General features: G+C 42.3%; 1 protein-coding gene across 1 annotated transcript; it reads right to left on the reverse strand.

Annotated features, from left to right (window-relative positions):
• Positions 1–1,205: 1,205 nt before the first annotated feature.
• On the reverse strand, positions 1,206–21,193 carry CCNB2 (cyclin B2). The gene is made up of 9 exons (XM_055278319.2): positions 20,916–21,193; positions 18,453–18,581; positions 18,233–18,346; positions 11,635–11,805; positions 11,373–11,531; positions 9,308–9,544; positions 8,866–9,006; positions 2,595–2,705; positions 1,206–1,484 (listed from the first exon to the last, which is right to left on the reverse strand). Exons 1-9 carry the CDS (start codon positions 20,937–20,939, stop codon positions 1,374–1,376), a joined length of 1,197 nt encoding a protein of 398 aa, XP_055134294.1. The 5' UTR covers positions 20,940–21,193; the 3' UTR covers positions 1,206–1,373.
• Positions 21,194–24,363: the final 3,170 nt, after the last annotated feature.

Raw genomic sequence — 24,363 nt, forward strand, 5'->3', positions numbered from 1 at the left:
AGATACCATCTCACACCAGTTAGAATGGCGATCATTAAAATGTCAGGGAACAACAGATGCTGGAGAGGATGTGGAGAAATAGGAACACTTTTACACTGTTGGTGGGAGTGCAAATTAGTTCAACCACTGTGGAAGACAGTGTGGCAATTCCTTAAGAATCTAGAACTAGAAATATCATTTGACCCAGCAATCCCATTACTGGGTATATACCCAAAGAATTATAAATCATTCTGCTATAAAGACACATGCACACATATGTTTATTGCAGTACTGTTCACAATAGCAAGGACTTGGAACCAACCCAAATGCCCATCAATGACAGACTGGATAAAGAAAATGTGGCACATATACACCATAGAATACTATGCAGCCATAAAAAAGGATGAATTCCTTTGCAGGAACATGGATGAAGCTGGAAACCATCATTCTCAGCAAACTAACACAAGAACAGAACACCAAATGCTGCATGTTCTCACTCATTAATGCGAGTTGAACAATGAGAACACATGGACACACAGAGGGGTTTTGGCCTGTCAGGGGGTGGGGGACTAGGGGAGAGATACCATTAGGAGAAATACCTAATGTAGATGACAGGTTGATGGGTGCAGCAAACCACCATGGCACATGTATACTTATGTAACAAACCTGCATGTTCTACACATGTACCCCAGAACTTCAATTAAAAAAAAAAAAAAAAAAAGTTCAGTGCCCATTAAAAACCAGCCAAACAAAAAAATACAAAGCCATTTAACCCATAATATACCTGAAAAAAATGGATCCCAAGCTTCACCTTGAACAGGATGCCACGGGCCCATTTTCTCCAGCTGTGACCCATGGGATGGTTCTCTCTGGTCTCAACCATGCCTTTGAGAGAGGGACCCATTACAAGGGTTGCTCTGGGCCAGGAGTTCCTATGCAGGAATTAGAGAGCAGCTGACTAGCTTCTAGAAAGGAAAGTGTCACGGTTATCCTCTCATTTTAAATTTTCATAATAAACTTATTTGTATTCAAGAAGCTCAGGAATAGGTTTAGTGTTCAGAGGCCAAGTTCTAGTTTTTTCCATTTGAGAAAATGGTAAAAAGGTCTTGCCCAAGCCATAATGGCAGTAATTTACATGCTATTCATAACAGCTCAAAAAGAAATTAGTCAAAGCAAGCTTTCACTGATTTCTTCAGTACAGAATACACAAATAAATACACATGGGATACCTTAAGAAAAACCAATCACTTTATTTTTCCTCAATATATATTTAGAAAACTGGTCTGAGAAGAGGTTTCATGAGATAGACCAGAGGACTATGTACAAAATCAAGAGTTCTAAACCAATAAGAAAAAGGGCACGATGAAGCACACATCCCCAGGGGCCACGGCAGCCTAGGACCTTCCCATCAGTGGGGAGGCAAGGTCTTTGATGGCTTTTGAGTTCAGCTGAGGGATCATGCTGATCTTCAGGAGTTTGCTGCTTGCATACTTATTCTTGATGGCCTGCAGAAGTCATTTGTGATTAAGCGCATGTCAGGAACCCCCACTGATACCTTATTCCTAGTCTAATTCACAACTATCAAAGGTCCGCAGCTACAATCATGATCACATTGATGATGCCCAATCGCTGAAGCCAGTGAAAGCTCTGGGCTCATAACATGTGCCTGACCATTTCCTTCCATCCCCATTAATGAATAAAACACAGCTGGTAGCACAGGTGATAGGAACAAATGATTTCAAGGTCCAAGTGGCAGGCTTTCTCTCATAGGCTACCAGAGGGATGGGAGGGGGAGCTGTGTTTACCATACCTAAGTGCCACAGGACATAACAGGTTCTCCACGCCTGGCAGCAATAACTGACGATAAAAGAGGGTGGCAACTAGTGCTTAACAAATCCCAGACAGTCCTCTCAGGACTGAACACACATTACACTTCCATGAAGCAAATCATGTTGTGAGGACACTTGAGACTCTTCTGAGGTTCAAATACCTTGCTCTTTGCCACCACACACTTGGTGAGCTCTGATGTTTGGTGTCACACAAGCGCAGGACAGCACTAAGTCTTCTTTGGCTCCTCCTCATAGGTGGGCCATGCAGAGATAGACACCATGTCCTCAGGATGCCCCCTGAATGGGCGTCTTCCCTCTTAACCATGCTTGCTAATTAGCTGTTTTTCCATCATTGCCTCAAAAGACCCTGGACAAAGGCTCTGAGTAACATCATCTGAATACGCAATACTTCCACACCGCCATCTGAAATGGGCCCTCTCTCTTCCCAATCACATGCAAACCAGCCTTCCCTGCTTGCAAAGTGCCCTCCCCAGGATGCTGGTATAAGCACAGAGTAATTCAATACATTGAGTAACTGACTGGCTGACTGGGATCTGGGCCTAGACATGGCTAGCCTATCGACCTTGTTTCAAATAAAGTTTGCTTTCAGGGTTTATCAGTATGCTCCACACCATACTGTACCAGAAAAATATAAAGGATAAAGGATTTGTGCTAAAACTCCCACGTTATTAATATATTTACATGACAGCACACACACACACCCCACATACCCACAAAACCCAGAACCTAAAGCTTTCCACAGCTTAAGAAAACAATAGTACTTACGATGAATTTAGTTAAGTTTTCATTTACTTTCACCACATTCTTGGCCATGTGCTGCATGACTTCCAATACTTCATTCTCTGTGTATCCTGTGTAATACTGCTGCTTTAAGTTCTGAAACACAAGAAGCAGACAGACAGACATGACTGAGGGGCAAGAGAAAACCTCTGCTTCTTTAGAAGAACACATCTTGTACATGATGACATTACTTATGTAAAAGCTGTACAAGAATATTCTTACCTTCTGGAAATTCAATCAAAGCCCTGACCACTCTCACAGTACCAGCAACACTAAAGCAGCCGGTAAATGCAAGATGATTCTGGCCCTGAGACCAGACTAAATTAAGACATTATGAAGCTCTTAGCTAAATCAAGTGCCAAAGGTCCCATAGGATCTTTTAAAGAGGATGCACACATAGGAGTCCTTCAAGTAACAACACTGAAAGGGGATGGAAAAGGAGACACTTAAAGTGTCCCTTTACAGTGCTGGCCACATCTCACACAACCCTGCATCAAAGCCCTGCCCAGCTGTCTCTTACGAGCTCAAGAGCCCAAACAGCCATACTGTCAGTCAGGGAAAGATGTTCGGAAATAAGAAGTAAACTGTGCTACAAGCAACGATCTATCAAATCCAGAAGAACTAGGACTACCTATGATTCTCTTGTTGAATCCTGTGTAGTTAAGCACCAAACAGCAGAGAGAACTTAGACACTACCACACCAAGCCTTGTGACCCAGCCTCCCAAAGAGTAAACTTCAAGCAAAAGAACAGCTGTCAATTGATAATAAGATGTATCACGTAAGAAGATATATAAATTGGCAGGGCACAGTGGCTCATGCCTATAATCCCAGCACTTTCGGAGGCCAAGGCAAGAAGATCGCTTGAGCTTAAGTTTTCAGACTAGCTTGGGTAACATTGGGAGACCCTATCTCTATGAAAAATGAAAAATTAGCCAGGCATGATGGTGTACACCTATAATCCCAGTTACTTGAGGAGCTGAGGAGGAAGGACTGCTTGAGCCCAGAAGTTTGAGGTGTAATGAGCCATATTAACGCCATTGCACTCCAGCCTGGGCAACACAGTGAGACCCTGTCTCAAAAAAAAAAAAAAAAAAAGAAAAGAAAGAAAAGAAAAGGCCAGGCACGGTGGCTCACGCCTGTAATCCCAACACTTTGGGACGCCGAGGTGGGAGGATCACCTGAGGTCAGGAGTTTGAGACCAGCCTGACCAACATGGTGAAACCCCATCTCTACTAAAAATACAAAAATTAACCCGGGCATGGTGGTATGCGCCTGAGGCAGGAGAATCGCTGGAACCGAGGAGGCAGAGGCTGCAGTGAGCTGAGATCGCACCACTGCACTCCAGTCTGGTGACAGAGAAAGACTCAGTCTCAAAAAAAAAAAAAAAAACATATCTCAACTGACTTTAAGAGTTCTGTGACAGAAATTCTAAAAGTGAAAGTACTTTTTTTTATATGCATGGTATAATTGGCAAAATAAACCACAATTTAATCTCTTTTTTTCTTTGAAGACCAGGTCTCAACTCTGTTGCCCAGGCTGGGGTGCAGTGGCACTATCAGAGCTCACTGCAGCCTTGATATCCCGGGCTCAAGTGATCCTCCCACCTCAACCTCCCTAGTAGCTGAAATTATAGTTGTGGGCCACCATGCCTGGGTAATTTCTCTTTTTTTTTTTTTTTTTTTTTTTTTTGAGACAGAGTCTTGTTCTGTCGCCCAGGCTGGAGTGCAGTGGCACAATCTCTGCTCACTGCAACCTCTACCTTCCGGGTTTAGGCAATTCGCATGTCTCAGCCTCCCGAGTAGCTGAGACTACAGGCATGTGCCACCACGCCCAGCTAATTTTTGTATTTTTAGTAGAGACAGAGTTTTACCATGTTGGGTAGGCTGGTCTCAAACTCCTGGCCTCAAGTGATCCACCCACCTCAGCCTCCCAAAGTGCTGGGATTACAGGCATGAGCCACTGCGTCCCGCCAGTTTCTCTATTTTTTGTGGAGGCGAGGTTTCGCCATGTTGCCCAGGCTGGTCTCAAACTGTTGGGCTCAAGCAATCTGTCTGCCTCAGCCTCCAAAAGTGCTGAGACTACAGGTGTGAGCCACTGTGCCCAGTCTACACAATTTAATCCTAAAATACTTTGAAGGGAAGAAAGAGGAAACAAGAGTAAAAATTGAAATAATGCACAATTTCTAGCATTTTGAAATAAATTCTCAGAAAACTGGGAGAGCGAAGCACATTTAAGAGTAAGGTGACTAAAAATTAGCCATTGGTACCATGTACCAGTGACATTTTTCCCTCAAGTGTTTCATTTATTTCAAAAAATTCCAAATCTACAGAAAAACTGAAAGAATTACCCTCTTATATATCCTTCACGTAGATTGATCAATCATGAACATGTGCCACATTTCCCTCCTCTCCCTGTGTATACTCACACACAATTTTTGCTATGCCATTTGAAAGCAATTTGCAGATATCACAGCACATCCCTGCTAAATGTTTCAGAAGCATATTCTAAAAAGCACATTTTCGTACCTATCCATAACACCATTCTCACGTAAGAAACACTGTCATCAGTGACTTTTTTTTTAAGCATCGAGGCAGTTCCTTTTAAAATGTCTCACATTCTGGATTTGCACATTTCCTCATGATTTAATTCCTGTCAAACATTTTGGGCATGAATAGGTGATAATGTATGCATCTTACTGCACAACACGGCACGGCAACTCAGGTCGTCTGCCAATGGTAATGCTGAGCTTAATCCCTGGGTGAAGGTGGAAACCACCAGACCACTTCCTCATAGATGTGCAGTTTTGCTACAGAATTAACAAGCATCTATGGGATGATAATTTGAGACTACATGAATCTTGTTTCCCAAAATTATTCCATCTAATGATTTTTGCATTCATTGATGTACCTTGCTTGAATAAATTATTACATTACAGGTTAAAAATTAGTGGTTTCTAATTCTATCATTCTACTTTAATTAGCTGGTATTCTGATTTTTAAAAATGAACCCCTCTTTTATTTCTTATATCATTATGGACCCAGGAATCCTTTTTTTTATACACTATAATCTATTACTGTCATTATTCTTTTTAATGCTCTAATTCAGTCAGCCAGAGTCCTTTCAAGCCAGTTCCTATGTCCCTCCTTCCCTTCCTATTTTATTGTGGTGCAATCATAGGTCACTGCAGCCTCAAACTCCTGGGCTCAAGGGATCCTCCTGCCTCAGCCTCCTGAGTAGCTGGGACTATAGGCACATGCTGCCATGACCAGCTCTCCTATGTCCTTTTGATGTGACCTCATTGATCTTTGAGAATTTGTGTGCTATCTGGCACAAATTGTTCTAGGCTCACCTTGTACTTCCCCTGCCATAGCCCTGAAATCAGCAATTTCACTAAAGAGCCCTAGTTGCCAGTAGATAATGGTATTTAGTATCCAAGATGTGGGCACTAAATATGCTCACTACTACTGAGTTGTCACTGTTTCTGAGACTCTTTATTATGAATTTGCTGTTATTTCCAAAACATAATAGGGGTTTTCCTTTGTTTTTGTTTTGCTATTTCCTACGTGAGGATTACCTTTTGTTTTTAACTGTTAGTATTTTCTCTCTTAGGCCAGGTACAGTGGCTCATGTCTGTAATCCCAGCACTTTGGGAGGCCAAGGCAAGAAGATCACTTGAGCCCAGGAGTTCGAGACCAGCCTGGGCAACATAGGGAGAGCCAATCTCTACAAAAAAACTTTAAAATTAGCCAGGCATGATGGCGTGTGGCTGGGTCCCAGTTACTCAGGAGGCTGAAGTGGGAGGATCACTTGAGCCCAGGCAATTGAGGCTGCAGTAAGCTGTGAGAGCAGCACTGCACTCCAGCCTGGATGACAAAGAAAGACCCTGTATAATAAACAATTAATTAATAATTTAAAAAACTCTTCCTAGAGTGAAAATTTTAGTTCTTGATAACATGAATAAATTTGTTTTATCCTACAATACACATAAAATAGTTCCAAAATTATAATAACAGATTACTATTAACAATGAACCTACTAAGTAAACTTGATGTTACCACTTTACTCCTTTACTTTGTCATACTTTAAATCCCACTAAGGATGCACAGTCAGAATGCTGTGTTCAGGTTACAGATTTTTTTTTTTTTTTTCAGAGACAGGGTTTTGCTCTGTTGCCCAGGTTAGAGTGCAGTGGCAGGATTATAGCTACTTCAGCCTTGAACTCCCGGGCTCAAGCAATCCTCCTGCCTCAGCCTCCTGAGTAACTAGGACTACAGGTGTGTGCCACTATACCCAACTAATTTTTTAATTTTTTGTAGAGATGGGTGTCTTGCTATGCTACCCGGGCTGGGCTCAAACTCCTGCGCTCAAGCAACAAGTACTTAAATTAATTCTTTCCTCTGTGTTCTGTTACCAATTTCACATGTAGTTACATTGTTTATTTCCACTTAATTACAATTTAAAGTTTGCATAAAATATTTACATTGTTCAAAAGTAAAAAAAGTTACACTGTATTATGAAGTCAATAAAAGGTTACAGTCAGAAGTCCTCTCATCCTCAACCTCCACCCTATTCCCACAGAACCCCATAGTTTCCACTTTCGTTGTTTCTGGTTTATTCCTCCTATACCAAAAAATTAACAAATATATAAATGTATATACATACACACACACACTTTCTTGCATAACATGTAAACTACAATATACATTGTTTAGGTGAACAGCTCCACCACGTTGCCCTGGTGACCTTGCCTATATCCATATAGGCCACACAGGCCAAGGCTTGAACCACAGCTGATCTGTCCTGGCAAAATGCTTTGTGATCCTCCTGGAAAAGGAGGAGATGGCAGGTGTGGGCAGAGCTGCCACCCAGCCATCTCCCACTCACCTCCCTATCTCTCCTGGGAGGCTGTCACGAGACAGCTTCTTCTTTTTTATTTTTTTTGGAGACAGAGTCTCGCTCTATCCCCCAGGCTGGAGTGCAGTGACACGATCTCGGCTCAATGCAACTTTTGTCTCCCGGGTTCAAGTGATTCTTATGCCTAGGCCTCCTGAGTAGCTTGGATTACAGGCAGCTGCCACCATGCCTGGCTAATTTTTGTATTTTTAGTAGAGATGGGGGTTTTGCCATGTTGGCCAGGCTGGTCTCAAACTCCTGACCTCAGGTGATCTGCCCACCTTGGCCTCCCAAAGTGCTGGGATTACAGGCATGGCACCCGGCCAAGACAGCTTCATATCCCCTAGGTTCTGATGAGGTTTTCTACTGTGCTGCTCTCAGGGTATAGCTGCAGACTAGAAGACTGCTTAGCAGTGGTCTAGAACTGGCTTCTCCACAACAGTGTACCTGTGGCTCGCATTGCAGCCATCCAGCTCCATTTGTTTCCACATTATCCTTTTTGCCATGTGAAACAAAGACCCAGGGAGATGCCATCTTTGGCTACCCTTCTGAATCTACAAGTGGCTCATTCTATTCTTACTGGCTAAATCAGTCAGGCCTTGGCCTTCCTTTGTCTTGTGTGCTTGACAACTTGCTTGTTTCACTTAACATAGTATCTAAGAAATTATACATATCAGTTCTTAGTGGCCCTCCTCATTCTGTACAACTCTATACTGCATACATGCACCTTGGTATATATAGTCAACTCACTTCTATTTGAACTGTTCCAAGTAGCTTGCTTTCTTTCTTTCCCAAGAGACAGGGGTCTCTCTATGTTCACCAGGCTAAACTTGAACTCCTGGGCCTAGGCTCAAATGATCTTCCTCCCTCGGCCTCCCAAGTAGTTAGAACTACAAGCACAAGCCCCTATGCCCCTCTCCAAGTAGCTTTCCTTTAGGCATTTGGACTTTAAACAATTGCTTCAGGCCAGGCACAGTGGTTCACACCTGAAATCCTAGCACTTTGGGAGGCCAAGGTGGGCAGACTGCTTGAGCCGAGTTCGAGGCTAGCCTGGACAACATGGCAAAACCCTGTCTCCACAAAAAAATTTACAAAAATTAGCGAGGCATGGTCATGCATGCCTGTAGTCACTGCTACTCGGGAGGCTGAGGTAGGAGGATTACTTGAGCCTGGGAGGTCAAGGCTGCAGTGGGCTGTGATGGCACCACCACATTCCAGCCTATGCGACAGATCGAGACCCTGTCTCAAAAACAAAACAAAACCAATTGCTTCAAGGATAGTGTTGTAAAAATGCTAAGGCCTTTCATATTATGAAGGACTAAAATGTGGCCTAATTAATTTCTTCTTAAATCCACCACTCACCCATTTTCCTTGTCCTAGAACCTTCTGAGACAAGCAGGAAGCAGCTGCTGCTACCTTAGAAGGATAATAATGCACCATATCGTAGTCGATGAGAGTCAGCTCCATCAAATATTTAGCTAAAGTGTGCTGTTCAACATCAACCTAAGAAAGAACAGCAAGGGACAGTAAGAATCACAACTGTAATTACTGTCTTGCAAAATTCTGCATGAAGGCCTAGGAACTCCAATTCACTTAACTCACTTATCCTTCTCAAGAATTACTCTATTCCACACTATGTTGTAAACATAGATCATGAGGCCTTTTCTCTTAAGAACTGATGAGGTAAGCATTAAGACTTATCTAAAGGATGCGTCCTATAAATAAGCTTTCCTTTAATTAGGTCAAGGTTTCTGGGATGAGACACCAAGCAAAACTAGTCTCTTACAGAGTTGGAGGCACTTACCTCCCCAGCTTTTGATGCTCGCCTTAAGAAGTGTAGTGGCAAGGGTCGACCCAACTCAAATTTCAATTCTTTCAAAATTAGAGTTTCCATTTCTCGGATTTGGGAACTGGTATAAGCATTGTCTGTGATGTAAACAAAGTCTTCAATATTTGGAGAAAACATCTCCTCATACTTGGAAGCCAAGAGCAGAGCAGTAATCCCAACTAATTGAAGCTTCTTCCGGGAAACTGGCTGAACCTAATGGAAAATTAATGTATCAAAAGTCACACCTAACAAGAAGAGTGAAGCTTTGGGTGGGAGAAGGGGAAAGGAAACCAAGTCGTCCTGGAAAAGTGCACATTGTGTTTGCTCATAAGGGAACAGGAGACCTGACTGTTCTACCACTGATCACGACAGCTATCTGTAATTGAGCACTGTGTGCTAGGCACAGTGCTAAGATTCTAACATATTATCGCATCCAATCCTCATAAAAATTCTAGGAAGGACATATTTTATTCGTCAATTACAAATAGGTGTCCTGAGAACAGATTCAGACACCACGCCAAGATCATTCAATTGCCAAGAAGGGAAGAATCCAAGCCTGAATACCAAGCTCCCAGTCACTCTTCCCACAACCTCGTGCTGACTTGAGTATCTGTGGCAGCCCTGACCTGACACACTAAGCACGGTCTGAATAGAGATAAGGCCAAAGAAAAAAGTGAGAATTTAATGGATGGCTCATTTCCTCAATCCTTACCAAAAGCATACCCATTATTCAGCTTAGAAAATCTTTCACTAATGCTTTGGAGTCAGGGAGACTCTCAGGCTAGGATAAAGTGTTTCCCTTAATTGCTTTTTTTTTTTTTTTTTCTCCACAACTGGGACTTTGTACTTTTCTTGCTTCAATTCTCATTATTAAAAATCTAACACAGCTGGGCACAGTGGCTCATGCCTATAATCCCAACATTTTGGGAGGCCGAGGTGGGCGGATCACTTGAGCTAAGGAGTTCGAGACCAGCCTGAGCAACGTGGGAAAACCCCATCTTTATAAAAAAATCAAAAACTTAGCTGGGCGTGGTAGCATATGCCTGTAGTCCCAGCTACTTGGGAAGCTGAGGCAGAAGGATTGCTTGAACCCAGGAAGTTGAGGCTACAGTGAGCCCAGATTGGGTCACTGCACTCCAGCGTGGGTAACAACAGAATAAAACCCTGTCTCAAAAAAATAAAAAATAAACCTACCTAAAATACTGTTGTGCTTTCCTGCCCAAAGAGGAATGCATACTACCTGGGATTTTGTAGTATCTCAGGGCCATTATTGTAAAGTAATTTTTATTACATTGTTTGGACAGAATTTGTGCCTGACCTAAACCTCTATCCTGAATATTGACTTTAAATAAATAAAACCTTATCTGCAGGGCTATTGTTTGGTAGATAACACACTGGCAATTTATATCTGCTGTCTCTTCTAACAGGTCAGGGGCTGTGCATTACCCACTCATAAATATGCTGAAGATTATTTTTTTCTCTTATTTTCTTATATTACTCTTTATTACACTACATTCTCAGTCCACTCCACACACAACCCCTGCTCCTTTAAAAAAAACAAATACTGCCACCTTCTTCTTCTACAGTGATTCAATGACACAGTTGGCTGGAAACGTGGAGGTTCTCCAGCCAAACTGTTTTTCAGATGAGGAAACTTAAAACTTAACACCAAAGAGCACCAAACTATGGAAATTGTGCAAGCAGGCCCAGAAAACCAGCATCCAAAGGCACTACAGGCTTCAGATGGACTTTCCGCCCAACTGATAGTATATGTCCTCTGATGAAGGATTGTGGCAATGCAATATTTCCCCCAAGTACTTTTTAGCTGGCTGGCCTCACAGAAATGCCCAATATTGGTCAGCATCATCAAAGGCTTGACACACTTGGATTACTTCCCTTTTTAGTCCCTAAAGTTCTTTGACTTCTCACAGTTTGATTTTTGGTCTTTTTTTCAGAAGTACCCACTTTCGTTTTCTATCCCCCAAGCATAAATGCAATGTTCAATGAGCCACTGGCATGAAGTCCCTGAAGCCACACCTACCTGTAAAAATCGATCCATAATGGCAACGCACATGTACAGAGTCTCCTGCAGAAGCCTAAACTTGGAGTGGACTTGCACCAGCCAATCCACTAGGATGGCACGCATGCGTCCATTTATATCTCTTCCATCTAAGAAATGTGGGTTTACGGACTGCAAAACCTGTGGGTAGAATCAAAAGTTTAAAAAGCTGACCTTGCTTCCTTCCCAGCTGTGTGGTAAATTCCACATTGCTTATACAACCAAAACACAAAGGCCCAACTACCTCCAGCTGCCTGAGATACTGATAGATATCCTTAACGTAGTCACTGCAGAGCTGAGGGTTCTCCCAATCTTCGTTATCAATGTCCTCGATTTTGCAGAGCAAGGCATCAGAAAAAGCTTGGCAGAGATTCTCTTCCTTCATGGAGACATCCTCAGGTGTGGGAGAAGGACCCTACACCAACAAATTAAGGCACATGTAGGAGCAGCCTTAACCACAAATACATGCAGAACCAACTGGCTTAAATATCAATATCATACACACATCTGAAATATGTTAAAGACAAAACAAATTTCATACCAAGAGGTGAATAATTCAAGATATAGTATGTGAAGTTCTTCAAGAGACACTTCTCTGTTTAAAACTCTCTAATTTCACTCAAACTGAAAACTTAAGTCTTCCCAATGGCCTATAGACCTTATATAATCTGGCCCTCCCCAATTCCCTCGCTGACCCGTCTCCTGCTTCTCTGCCTTGACTGCTTCACTCAAGCCAGGTTCTTCTTACCCAGAATGCTTGCCCCTATGTCCATATGGGTAATTCCCTTACTTTCTTCAAGTTTTGCTTAAATATTACATTCTCAATGGGGTCTATTCTAACTCCTATTTAAAATGATCAGGCCATGCACGGTGGCTCACGCCTGTAATTCTAGCACTTTGGGAGGCCAAGGCAGGTGGATGGCTTGAGCCCAGGAGTTCAAGACCAGCCTGGCCAACATGGCAAAACCCCATCTCTACTTTAAAAATACAAAAACTAGCTGGGCGTGATGGTGCGCCCCTGTAGTCCCAGCTACTCAGGAGGCTGAGGTAGAGGTTGCAATGAGCCAAGATCACGCCACTGTACTCCAGCCTGGGCTGGACGGAACAAGACTCTGCCTCAAAACCAACCAAATAAACAAAAAACAAAATTATCACCTGCCTCCAATTCCTGTCCTCCCACCCTACCCATATGTCTCATCTCATAAAACCTATACTTCTAAAATTCTATAGTTTATATAGTATGTGTATTATTCTGTGTTTTTTTCTCATAAAACCTATACTTCTAAAATTCTATAGTTTATATAGTATGTGTATTATTTTCTGTCTACCTCTGCCAGAATGTAAGCTCTAAAAGCTTACGTTTATTTAATTGGTTTTGCCCACTAAGGTACCTCAAACATCTATATAATCCCTGATACGTAGTAGGTGCTCAATAAATGAAAGAAACTTGACCACCTGGGTTCAAAGATTACTGGAGCTGATCCTTCTACTTTAGTAGCAGCCTCTTCTGCACTATAATGTTTTCTTCTCTTTAACTAACTTATTCTAAATTGAAAAATTGGCAACTAAAAAGGAGAAAAGCATATTGCAGTCTATAAATAAAATAGGAGAAGGGAGCGAAGACTGAGCAAGTTCACAACTCAGTATTTCACTCTCCTATGCTGACTGGGTAATTATTTATAAAAATTACGCAAATTAAAAATCTATAAAGTAGTTAAAACAAGTATTTATTAATGAAAGATAAATAAATCATTGCTTTTTTAAATTTTTTTTTTTTTTGAGATGGAGTCTCGCTCTGTTGCCCAGGCTGGAGTGCAGTGGCACGACCTTGGCTCACTGCAAGCTCCACCTCCCGGGTTCACACCATTCTCCTGCCTCAGTTTATGGAGTAGCTGGGACTACAGGCGCCCGCCACCACACTTGCCTAATTTTTTGTATTTTTAGTAGAGATGGGTTTTCACCCTGTTAACCAGGATGGTCTCAATCTCCTGACCTTGTGATCCGCCCACCTCGGCCTCCCAAAGTGCTGGGATTACAGGCATGAGCCACCGCACCCAGCCAAATCATTGCTTTAAAAAAAAAAAAGTACTTCTCCAAGTAAAACCTAACAAGACACTAAGCTATACGAATATATATTAAGGTAATAAAATATTTTTTAAAAAGAGGAGGTGGCCAGGCCTGGTGGCTCACGCCTGTAATCCCAGCACTTTGGGAGGCCAAGGTGGGCGGATCACGAGGTCAGAAGTTTGAAATCAGCCTACAACATGGTGAAACCCTGTCTCTACTAAAAATACAAAAATTAGCTGGGCCTGTGGTGTCACACACCTGTAATCCCAGCTACTCAGGAGGCTGAGGCAGGAGAATCGTTTGAACCTGGGAGGCAGAGGTTGCAGTGAGCCGAAATCACGCCACTGCATTCCAGCCTGGGTGACAGAGCGAGACTCCATCTCAAAAAAAAAAAAAAAAAGACAATTTTAATTTACAGTAAAGCTCAATGATTATCATTTCCAGTCTTCGAGGATGCATCAATAACAACAATTAAAAAAAAAAGAGCAGTTTAAAACATGTCCTCCCCTCTTAAATCAAAGGTCTTAAACTGAGGAAGGACCAGGTGAGCAAGAGCTATGCAGGCATACATGCCATTTATTCAAGAATTTGAGAACCCAGGGCAAGTGCGGTGGCTCACACCTGTAATCCCAGCATTTTGGAAGGCTGAGGCAGGTGGATTGCTTCAGCTCAGGAGTTCGAGGCCAGCTTGGGAAACATGGCAAAACCTCGCCTCTACAAAAAATACAAAAATTAGCCAGGCATGGTGGCGCACACTTTTTGTCCCAGCTACTTGGAAGCTGAAATGGGAGAATCACCTGAGCCCAGGAGATCAAAACTGCAGTGAGCTGTGATTATGCCACTGTACGCCTGGAGACAGAGTGAGACTCTGTCAAAAAAAAAAAAAAAAAGAAAGAAAGAAAGAAAAGAAAAGAAAAGGATAGAATAGAATTTGGGAACCTGGAAACCTCAAGGAGCTAGAACAATGAGTAGAGGTACCCAGGGTACCAGAGACGGTAAGACCTTAAGGAAGATGAACAGGCAAAAGGAAACCAAAGACAATCAAGGCAATTCTGGGAACTGCAAACTGATTTGAGATGTCAGCAGGATAGCCTGTGAGGTATGAGAAGATGAGCTGAAAAGCTGAACAAGAGCCAAGCTAAGAAGCTTGGATTTTATCCAAATGTTAAGGTGAAAAACCGAAGGAGTTTAGCAAGTGACTAGAATCACATTTGCATTGTAATAAGCATATGCAGCTTCAGTTGAAGGTTAACTTTTTCAAGGATAAGCATTATCACCCACCCCTGGAAGGGCAGTCAATAACAAAAATTCTGGTTTAAGGAGACAGAGGTTATCATGTGCTATCATACCACTTTAGAATATTTTTCTGGCTCCTATTCAGAAGTGCAACTGAGTTTAGCCATATCCAAAAGCCACCAGGGGCTGGGTGTGGTGGCTCACATCTGTGATCCCAGCACTTTTGGAGCCCAAGGTGGGAGGATTGCTTGTGCACAGGAGTTTGAGTCCAACCTGGGCAACATAGTGAGATCCTGTCCATCAGTCAAGCAGTCAACAACAAAAGCCACTAGGATAAGACAAAGATTCTTGCCCTGGCCCTTAATTTAGAACTCCTTGAAAGCATTCATTTTGAACTCCAACATAATTTAATTATTGTAAGACCCTTTCTAAGATCTTACTCATCTGGTCAGGTAATCTGTTCTAGCTATGACTCCTCAGTACCTCTCATAAGCATGCATCTCTCTTTGTGACAGATAAAGCCATGCTTTTACTCCTATGTCCTCCAACTTAACTGGGAGCTCCTCTAGACAGAATCGATGGTTTATTCAACTTGTTTCCCCAGTGTCCAGCAAACATGGGACTAGTAGAAAGCCTTCCATGTCCTTTCAAACTACTGTGTTTATCAAAGCCTCATTAATCAGCAAAAAACACCATTTTCTCCAAAACCTGCAGGATAATAAGCTTCAATGACTACCTGTAAAGGGCTGGAACTCTTCCAAGGTCTCAGCCAGGGCACTTTGTGATTCAGTTGTGTCAACTGCTACAAAGAAAGAAACCTGCCCTCTAGTTTTGCAAAAAGGATAGTATAAATTTGGTTAGAAGACTGGGAACATCTCCTATCATGGACACGTGGCTTATGTTATCATCTTTCCAGGAAAATTGCTAGAAACCTGTGCACTCAAGTGGCATTTCCACACCTCCAGGGAATGGCTCTAAAGAACAGTGATAACCCTGCAGATAGAGCACGTGACAAAGTAAAGGCCAGAAAGCTGACCAGAGACAGGGAGGTAGAGGGACTCACCTGCCAGAAGGTGGGGCTCTACCTAAATCGTGGACTTAGAGATTCCTTCACTACTGTCTTTCTCAGAGGGAAATATATTTGAATTGGAAATAACTGTTGTTCATTAATTCCTGATAACTTCTAAATCTACAACATGTCACTATATGTTTCAACCCTGGAATTGATTTTTATAAGAACTGAGCTACAGGTCCATAATGCTTTATCTCAAACAGTGGCCTCAATTTTGCCAGGAAGCAAGAGAAAAAGGAGTCAGCCAAGGAGTAAAGGAAACACAAAAAGGGTGAAGTTATGGAGGTCACAGGAGGAAACTATTTTTCCCTTTGTTTCTTTTGTAACATATTTGTGGTCTTTGCTTTAATGAAAAAAAAAAAAAAAAAAAAAGCCTTCTTTTCTTCTTCTCTAACTTGAACAGTAATATGTACCCATGGTAAAAGTTTGAAGTTTTAAGGAAGAAAATGAAAGTTAATCTTAAGTCCAACATAATACTCAAAAATAACTACCATCAATATTCTGCATACAAATGTACATTTTAAAAGCAAATCTGGGGTTGCACTGTTTATATATTGTTATAATCTGATTTTTCCACTTAATGTTACAAGCATTTTGATGCCTTTAAATATTCTACTAAAACATGATATTTATGGCTGCATAGTATTTCCTTAAATGGATTTAACGAGGGTATTTCTCTACTCTATAACAGACACTCATCATAGCACTATTTAAAAGTACCTGATTATCCCTCTGATCATTTTCTTGGATAAAAAACAAAGCTACTGGGTATGGAGAATAACCATTTGAACTATACTACCACCAGGCACGGTGGCTCACACCTGTAATCCCAGCACTTTGGGAGGCGGAGGCATGTGGATCACCTGAGGTCAAGCGTTCGAGACCAGCCTGGCCAACACAGTGAAACCGTCTTTACTAAAAAATCAGCTGGGCGTGGTAGCATGCACCTGTAATCCCAGCTACTCCAGAGGCTGAGACAGGAGAATCGCTTGAACCCGGGAGGCGGAGGTTGCAGTGAGCAGAGATCGAGCCACTGCACTGCAGCCTGGGTGACAGAGCAAGACTCTGTCCCCCCCAAAAATATATATATACTGCCAAATCGCCCTCCTGCGATGTGGGAGGAACCACATTCAAACCATTACACATGTAAAACACTACACAACTGCTAAGAGATCAAGGTCTGAAAACCAGCCTTTGGGTTTGGCTTTCAGGAGGTCACTATTATAGAAACCTTCTAGGGAAGGCTTTTTAAATGAAGTCCCATCTCAACTATTTGTTCTAAGCTTTAGTTCTCATAAAGAGCAAAGAGCTTTCAACCATCATCTCTGTGGAGAAAGCTGACAAATCTGGTCCTTGCCTTCAGGTGTTGCTGCCACATTTCCAACTGCATTTCCAGGCAGATGTCCCTCGGTTACCTCAACAAATCGGAAGCCAAACAGGATACCTTTACCAAAGCTACCGCCCTCTCCTGACTTTCCTACTTTTTGTTCATTTATTGCATAAATGGTTTATTTAATATCCAAGTGGATAAGGATACCACTCCTGCAGTGCAAGCCATGTGTCCAAAGTATTCTTTCCTAAATACAAGATGATGTCCCTGAAAGACATTCTGAGACATCCTAACACATTTGATGTTGTTTCTTCATACCCAGTATTGATACTGGTGTATGGGTAGGCGCTTAGGGAAGATCTGGGCTAGCTCCAGACCCTCACCAGCTCTTGCTTGGACAAGTGCAATACCTCCTAACTTAACCTCCCTACATTGTTTTCATCATTTCGGTACTCCTCAAAACTTTGTTTCCTCAAGTCTAATGGGATAAAAATCCAAATTCCAAGACCTTCAAATCCAACTGCAACCTTCTTCCCAGCCTCTGGTTCCTCACACAAGCCGCCTGACTCAGTTAAGTCTTTCAGACTCCTTAACGAAAGGACATGATTATAGGTCCATATCCGCTTTGGTACCTTGATCTTTGTTGCTACTTTGTTCTCCAAAAAGGTGCCCTTTCCTATAAGCTATCAGCTTCTCTCTACCCCTAAAAATCTCACTCATTCCACAAATTTTCCGAACCATTCTGTCCTTTATTTGGGTATTAAGGTAATTAACTTTACTATTCAGGGTCGTAATATTTTTTTTTTTTTTCAGAGACAAGGTCTTGCTCCGTTGTCCAGGCTAGAGTGCAGTGGCACAATTATAGCACATTGCAGCCTTGAATTCCTGGCCTCAGGCGATCCTCCTGCCTCAGCCTCTCAAAGTGCTGAGATTACAGGCATAAGCCACCATGCCCAGCTTCAAGGTCATAATGTTAAGTTAAAAGGTGTATATACTCATTTCCTACATTATTGCTTCGAAGCAGAGCTCCAGCTATGAATGTTCATTAAAAGGTACAGCAATGATAAAGGCACCCTTGTAGTCTGGCTAAAAACAGGCTACCTCATTAAATATGTTTGTAAATTCAGAACTTCCTACCTTTGGAGCCAACATTTCCATCTGTACTGGTTTGACAGAAGCAGTAGGTTTCAGTTGTTTGTTGACATTTGTTGTTTTGGTGGGTTGAACTGTTACTTTGGTGTTCTGAGCTTTCTATAAGGAAAAAGAAACACTGATAGGGCAAGACAGCCAGCGTTGTGGGACTCAGTACTATACAGAATCAGCCTCTGTATTCACATTCAGTCTTCATCACTGTTACCTTAGCTACTTGTGCTGCTCTTGTTGTAACTCTATTTCCAATTTCTTCTAAAACAGTTCGCCTAATAGTCACATGACTCTTAACTTTAGAATTAACTCCTGTGTCAATATTCTCCAAATCACTGGACACCTAAAAAAAAAAAAAAAGTAATGAAACCTTGAAAGAATTTGAAATACTTTGCTAATGTTAGATACTCAAATTTAGAATTGCTTTGGGAAAGGACAATACGTCAAGATCTATTTGCAAGATGGAAAAGGTACATTTCAGGAAGTCTAAAAATGCTATTTGTGATTAATAACATCACTCTAAATTAGGCAAATCACCCATCTACTTTATCTGTAATAAAGATCCTCCCACTAACCTTGCAAAGCTATTCTGAGTACTCAAGTGGGCCTGTAAGAGAACTTCAAAGCTTATTAGTATTTAATGATTATTTCTCATATAGTACCCATATCACTTGTTAGAGATCCCTGCAAGTTAAAGGCATATACTTAAAAACCTTCCTTTGCAGAGCTTGGTAAAAAGTAAATTAAGATGAAAAATAATAAAGCTATAATATTAATAGTTAATAATAGGTCTGGTTGTTTAAAAACCAGATGTTTAAAACCTAAACTAGCTTTGATTCTTATGCCATTTTACAAATAAGAAATGCTCCTGTATGCATGATCTTTTAGAACTACAGCTTTTTTTTTTTTTCTGAGACGGAGTCTCGCTCTTTCGCCCAGGCTGGACTGCAGTGGCACTATCTCGGCTCACTGCAAGCTCCGCCTCCCGGGTTCACGCCATTCTCCTGCCTCAGCATCTCCGAGTAGCTCGGAGTACAGGCGCCCGCCACTGCGCCCAGCTAATTTTTTGTATTTTTAGTAGAGACGCGGTTTCACCGTGTTAGCCAGGATGGTCTCGATCTCCTGACCTCGTGATCCACCCGCCTCGGCCTCCCAAAGTGCTGGGATTACAGGCGTGAGCCACCGCGCCCGGCCAGAACTACAGCTTTTTAAAATGAGGTTGCCATAGAATGGATTTTCTCTTATATTAAGGATATTTAGAATGGAAGTAGTTTTCTTGGATAATATAGTTTTAGCTCCCAAACTCAGGGAAGGTTGGAATTGTATGAAATAAAAATTGTCAGTTGACCTTAACCTGCTTTAGACATAATGTGCTTGGAAATAAAACTTGCTAGGAAAAGCAACTCATACCAAAAAAGCTCATTATAGAAGTGATAAACATTTCATTAAAAAAGAAAAACGCAAAAAACCAGCACATCCTATCCCTGAGAGTTCAGTGTCCTGACTCTAATAAAACTCCCAACAAGGGGTTTGAGTGGATCTACCAGGCAGAGAGAGGGGCCAGGGAAACTCAAGCCTTTCCTGAACAGAAAGTTTTTGACTATTAAATAACGTTATAGAATACACTATTATAAAAAATTACTTGTCAGTTGGACTTAGATCCACAAAAGGATATTAATTAAATGATGAATGTATTCAATCTATTAGGATTCTCAAAAGTCACACTTCAATTTTGTTCAGCAGCAACTGCCAATCTGAAAAAGTGTTTGAAAATGTAATGCTTATGGGTAGAAGCCTGGTAATGTAACTAAATTTAAATTCATCTGGATAGGAAAATTGGCAGCTTTTATCTAACCCTATAGCCAAGATGATGGAACTCAGGTGTGTCAGGGCCTACTAGCTTTCAGCAAGGGAAAAAAGTAGGTCCCGGTACAATTCAAGCCCACAGGAAAAATACCCAAAACACCGTAACACTCTGATCTCTGCAAGGATGAAATAAGTGAATTTGGACCCTTTTCTCTCAGTCTGCCACATTGGTCCAAATTATATTCAAAAATCTCTATTACATTTGAGTAAAGAAATTAATTTTTTAATGGGACAAACCCATTTATTAGTGAACGTAGCATGGAAGACTTAGCGTGCAGAAATAAATGGGAAACTCATACAAAAAGAAACGTGAACAATCTGAAAAACAGCCTGGCAGTTGCCTGATGAAACACGCAGCACACTTTACTGCCTACAGAACCCTTCCAGTCCTCCTCCCAGCCCCTACCACAGATCCCTTAGTTGGCAAGGAGTTGTAAGAAAGGGGGAGGGAAATCCCAGGAACGTGGAAGTAGATAACTCTCTTGCAATGAAGAGCACTCGGGGATCGCTCGCTGAGTACTAGGCCTAGTGCTCTGGGGGCTCACTTGACAGGTGCCATCTCGGAAGCGCTTTCCTACACTTCTCCCACCCCGGGGCAGGGACGGGTTAGGGGAGGGCGGAATCCAGACGAGGAAAGGCCGGCCGGAGAGGACCGGCCGCAGGGCCAGGGTCGCGGGCGAAGCGGGGAGCTCCGGAGAAGAGAAAAGCAGCCCCGGCTAGGAAGGAGAAGCTCGGAGCAGATGAGAGAAGCGACAGGGGAGCTGTGGGGCCGACGGACTCCCCTCTGAGAGCGGTCCCCGGGCACACTCACCGTCGGGCGTCGGAGCAGCGCCATGAGGGACGGGGAAGGCAAGAGTGCCAGCCCGGCCCAGGGAGGGACGCGGACTGAAAAGGGAGGGCACTAGCGTACGAGGCGCCGTTAGGACTGCTCTCCGGGCCCGCAGCGCTGGGGATCTTCGACGCTGTAGCCTTGTTCCAGGATTCAAATACCGCGTCGCTTGCGCCCCATTGGGCGGCCCTGCGCACGGCACGCTCTTCTCATTGGCCAACACAAGATGCACTCTCGCACTCTCATTGGCTGAATTTTCTTAGACACGTTTGATTGTCACAACAGCCGATTGGGGTGTTTTTCCTGCCTAAGGTCTTTAAAAAAAAAAAAAAAAAAAATCCCAGTCTCTGAGACAAACGAAAAGTAACTGTCTCATTGGGAAAGCAGACGTAGGACGCCTCTGAATTTTGACAAGGCATCTACGAATTTCTCTCGACGTTTGTACTGGGTGGGCGGAAGTTCGTTGGTCTTTATTCCTCTTCTGGCGTGTTGGGGTTTAGGTTGTGTTGGCCTGGGTGCAGGAACCGGCCCCTCCGGGTTGCTCAGGGATGCAGTGTGTTAGGTGGTTGAGATGCAAAAGTGTGCTTAAAAAAAAAAAAAAAAAGAATAATGGCATTTACTCAAAGACCCAAATTGTCAAGTAAGGCAAAAAAAAAAAGATAAAAGAGATTTGTGTGACTGGTGATTCATGTAAGTTATCCATTGTATTCCCAACACCTAGTACATCGTTTGTCATATATGGTTGGTGCTCAATAAATATTCGTCTAATAATCAGCCCAAGCAAAGAATTCATGTCTAAGACCTCAAAAGCAAATGCAACAAAAACAAAAATACATAAATGGGACCTAATTAAACTAAAAAGATTCTGCACAGCAAAAGAAATAATAGACAACCATAGATTAAGAGAAAATATTTGCAAACTATGCATCGGAAAAAGGCCTAGTATCCAGAATCTACAAGGAACTCAAATCAGCAAGAAAAAAAATAATGCCATCAAAAAATGGGCAAATGACATGAATAGATATTTCTCAAAAGAGATATTCAAAAGGCCAACAAATACATGAAAAAATGCTCAACATCACTGAACTGGCATCGAAGAAATGCAAGTTAATACCACAAGGAGATACCACCTTACTCCTGCAAGAGTGGCCATCATTAAAAAGTCAGAAAAAAGGGCCGGGCGCAGTGGCTCACACCTGTAATCCCAGCACTTTGGGAGGCCGGGTGGGCAGATCATTTGAGCCCAGGTGTTCAAGACCAGCCTGGGCAACATGGCAAAACCCCATCTCTACAAAAATACAAAAATTAGCTGAGTGTAGTGGTGAGCACCTGTAGTCCCAGGTACTGGGAGGCGGGCAGGGGGCGGGGGGCCGTGTGCTGAGGCAGGAGGATCCCTTGATCCCATGAGGCTGAGGCTGCAGTGAGCCATGATTGTGCCACAGTACTCCAGCCTGTGAGTACTCCAGTACTCAGTACACAGTACTCCAAGTACACAGTACTCCAGCAACACATCGAGACCCTGTCTAAAAAAGAAAAAAAAAATGTCAAAAAACAATGTAGGCGTGGATGTGGGGAAAAGGGAATGCTTAAACACTGCTAGTAGGAATGTATAACTTCTATAGAAAAAAGTATGGTGATTCCTTAAAGAACAAAAAGTAGTTCTACCATTTGGTCCAGCAGTTCCACTACTGGGTATCTACCCAAAGGAAAAGAAGTCATTATATGAAGAAGACGCTTGCACATGTATGTTTACAGCAGCACAATTCACAATTGCCAACCTAAGTGCCCATCAACCGAGTGGGTACAGAAAATGTGGCATATATACACCATGGAATACTACTCAGCAATAAAAAGGAACAAAATAATGTCTTTTGCAGCAACCTGGATGGAGCTAGAGGCCATTATTCTAAGTGAAGTAACTCAGGAGTGGAAAACCAAAAACTGTATGTTTTCACTTGTAAGTGGGAGCTAAGCTGTGAATATACAAAGGCAAGCAGAGTGATATAATGGAATTTAGAGACTCAGAAGAGGGAGGGTGGAAGGGGAGATAGGGATAAAAACCTACATATTAGGTAAAATGTACACTACCTGGGTGATGAGCACACTAAAATCTCAGAATTCACCACTATATAATTCACCCACATCACAGAAAGCCACTTATATCCCAAAAGCTACTGAAATAAAATTTTAAGTGTATTAATTAAAAAATATTCATCTAATAAATGATCTTATGATGTATATAAGATTTAAGAATGAGAAACAAGGTGTGATGCCAGTCTTGAGCAGAAGAGTGGGAGGATTAGCGCAGTCCAAAGAGAACAGTATTAAGGTTGCCCTTGTAAAAAGAAGCAGGTGAAGATCAAGACAGAAAAAGAAACAGGAAAGGAAAAAGTGAGATTAACGGGAAAAGAGGAAAGGAGTGATCTACCACCCGTGATATCAGGTTCCATTAAGAATCTGAAGGCCAGGCACGGTGGCTCACACCTGTAATCCCAGCACATTGGGATGCTGAGGTGGGTGGATCACTTGAGGTCAGGAATTCAAGATCAGCCTAGCCAACATGGTAAAAACCCGTCTCTATTAAAAATACAAAAATTAGCTGGCCGTGGTGGTGCAGGCCTGTAATCCCAGCTACTCGGGAGGCTGAGGCAGGAGAATCGCTTGGACCTGGAAGACAGAGGTTGCAGTGAGCCGAGATCGCGCCACTGCATTCCAGCCTGGGCAACAGAGTGAGACTCTGTCTCAAAAATAAATACATAAAAATTTGACCGAGCTTTCCCATCATTCTTAAATGTTTCTGTTACTTGGGTACGAATAATCAGTGTGGTTGGACGAGCCTCATGTAAAGTTAAATTCCTAAATTGCCTCAATCCCTATTGGTTGGAGGGCATCTGACAGTTCTGAACTTGTTTCCTCTTAGGTGAAACAGGAATAATTGCAGCTACTATGTGAAAAGATGTTAGCCTATCCATAATCATCCTATAACTAAAAACTAGGTATCCTATGGAAAAGTCTTGGAAAAGAAAAATAGATGTTTTAGTGCACTGAAGTTGTAAAATATTTTTGCTTTATGTTGATATGTTAACAAAAGATACAACCATGAAAGTGACAATCCTTGCTTACTCATAGGGCTTTGTTATGAACGGTAAAGTGCTTTCTTATTTTTTTTTTAGTCGCAGTCTTGCTATGTTGCTGAGGCTGGAGAGCAGTGGTGCAATCACGGCTTACTGCAGCCTTGAACTGCTGGTCTCACACCATTCTCCTGCCTCAGCCTCCTGAGTAGCTGGGACTACAGGTATATGCCACCACTCACGGCTAATTTTTAAAATTTTTTGTAGAGACAGGATCTCACTGTGTTGCCTAGGCTGGGTATAGTGCTTTTATTAACTGACTTGACATTGTCAAAACTGAGTAACTGAATCTGAATCTG

This window comes from Symphalangus syndactylus, chromosome 5 (assembly GCF_028878055.3).
Source record: "Symphalangus syndactylus isolate Jambi chromosome 5, NHGRI_mSymSyn1-v2.1_pri, whole genome shotgun sequence".
Lineage (NCBI taxonomy): Eukaryota > Metazoa > Chordata > Mammalia > Primates > Hylobatidae > Symphalangus > Symphalangus syndactylus.

Coding starts and splice junctions, on each gene's coding strand:
- CCNB2 (XM_055278319.2), bottom strand. CDS start 20,939: ATGGCGCTGCTCCGACGCCCGACG. Junction 11,532..11,634: donor AGTATCTCAGGCAGCTGGAG/GTAGTTGGGCCT, acceptor TTCTACCCACAG/GTTTTGCAGTCCGTAAACCC. Junction 2,706..8,865: donor TTCTAGGACAAGGAAAATGG/GTGAGTGGTGGA, acceptor CTTGTGTTTCAG/AACTTAAAGCAGCAGTATTA.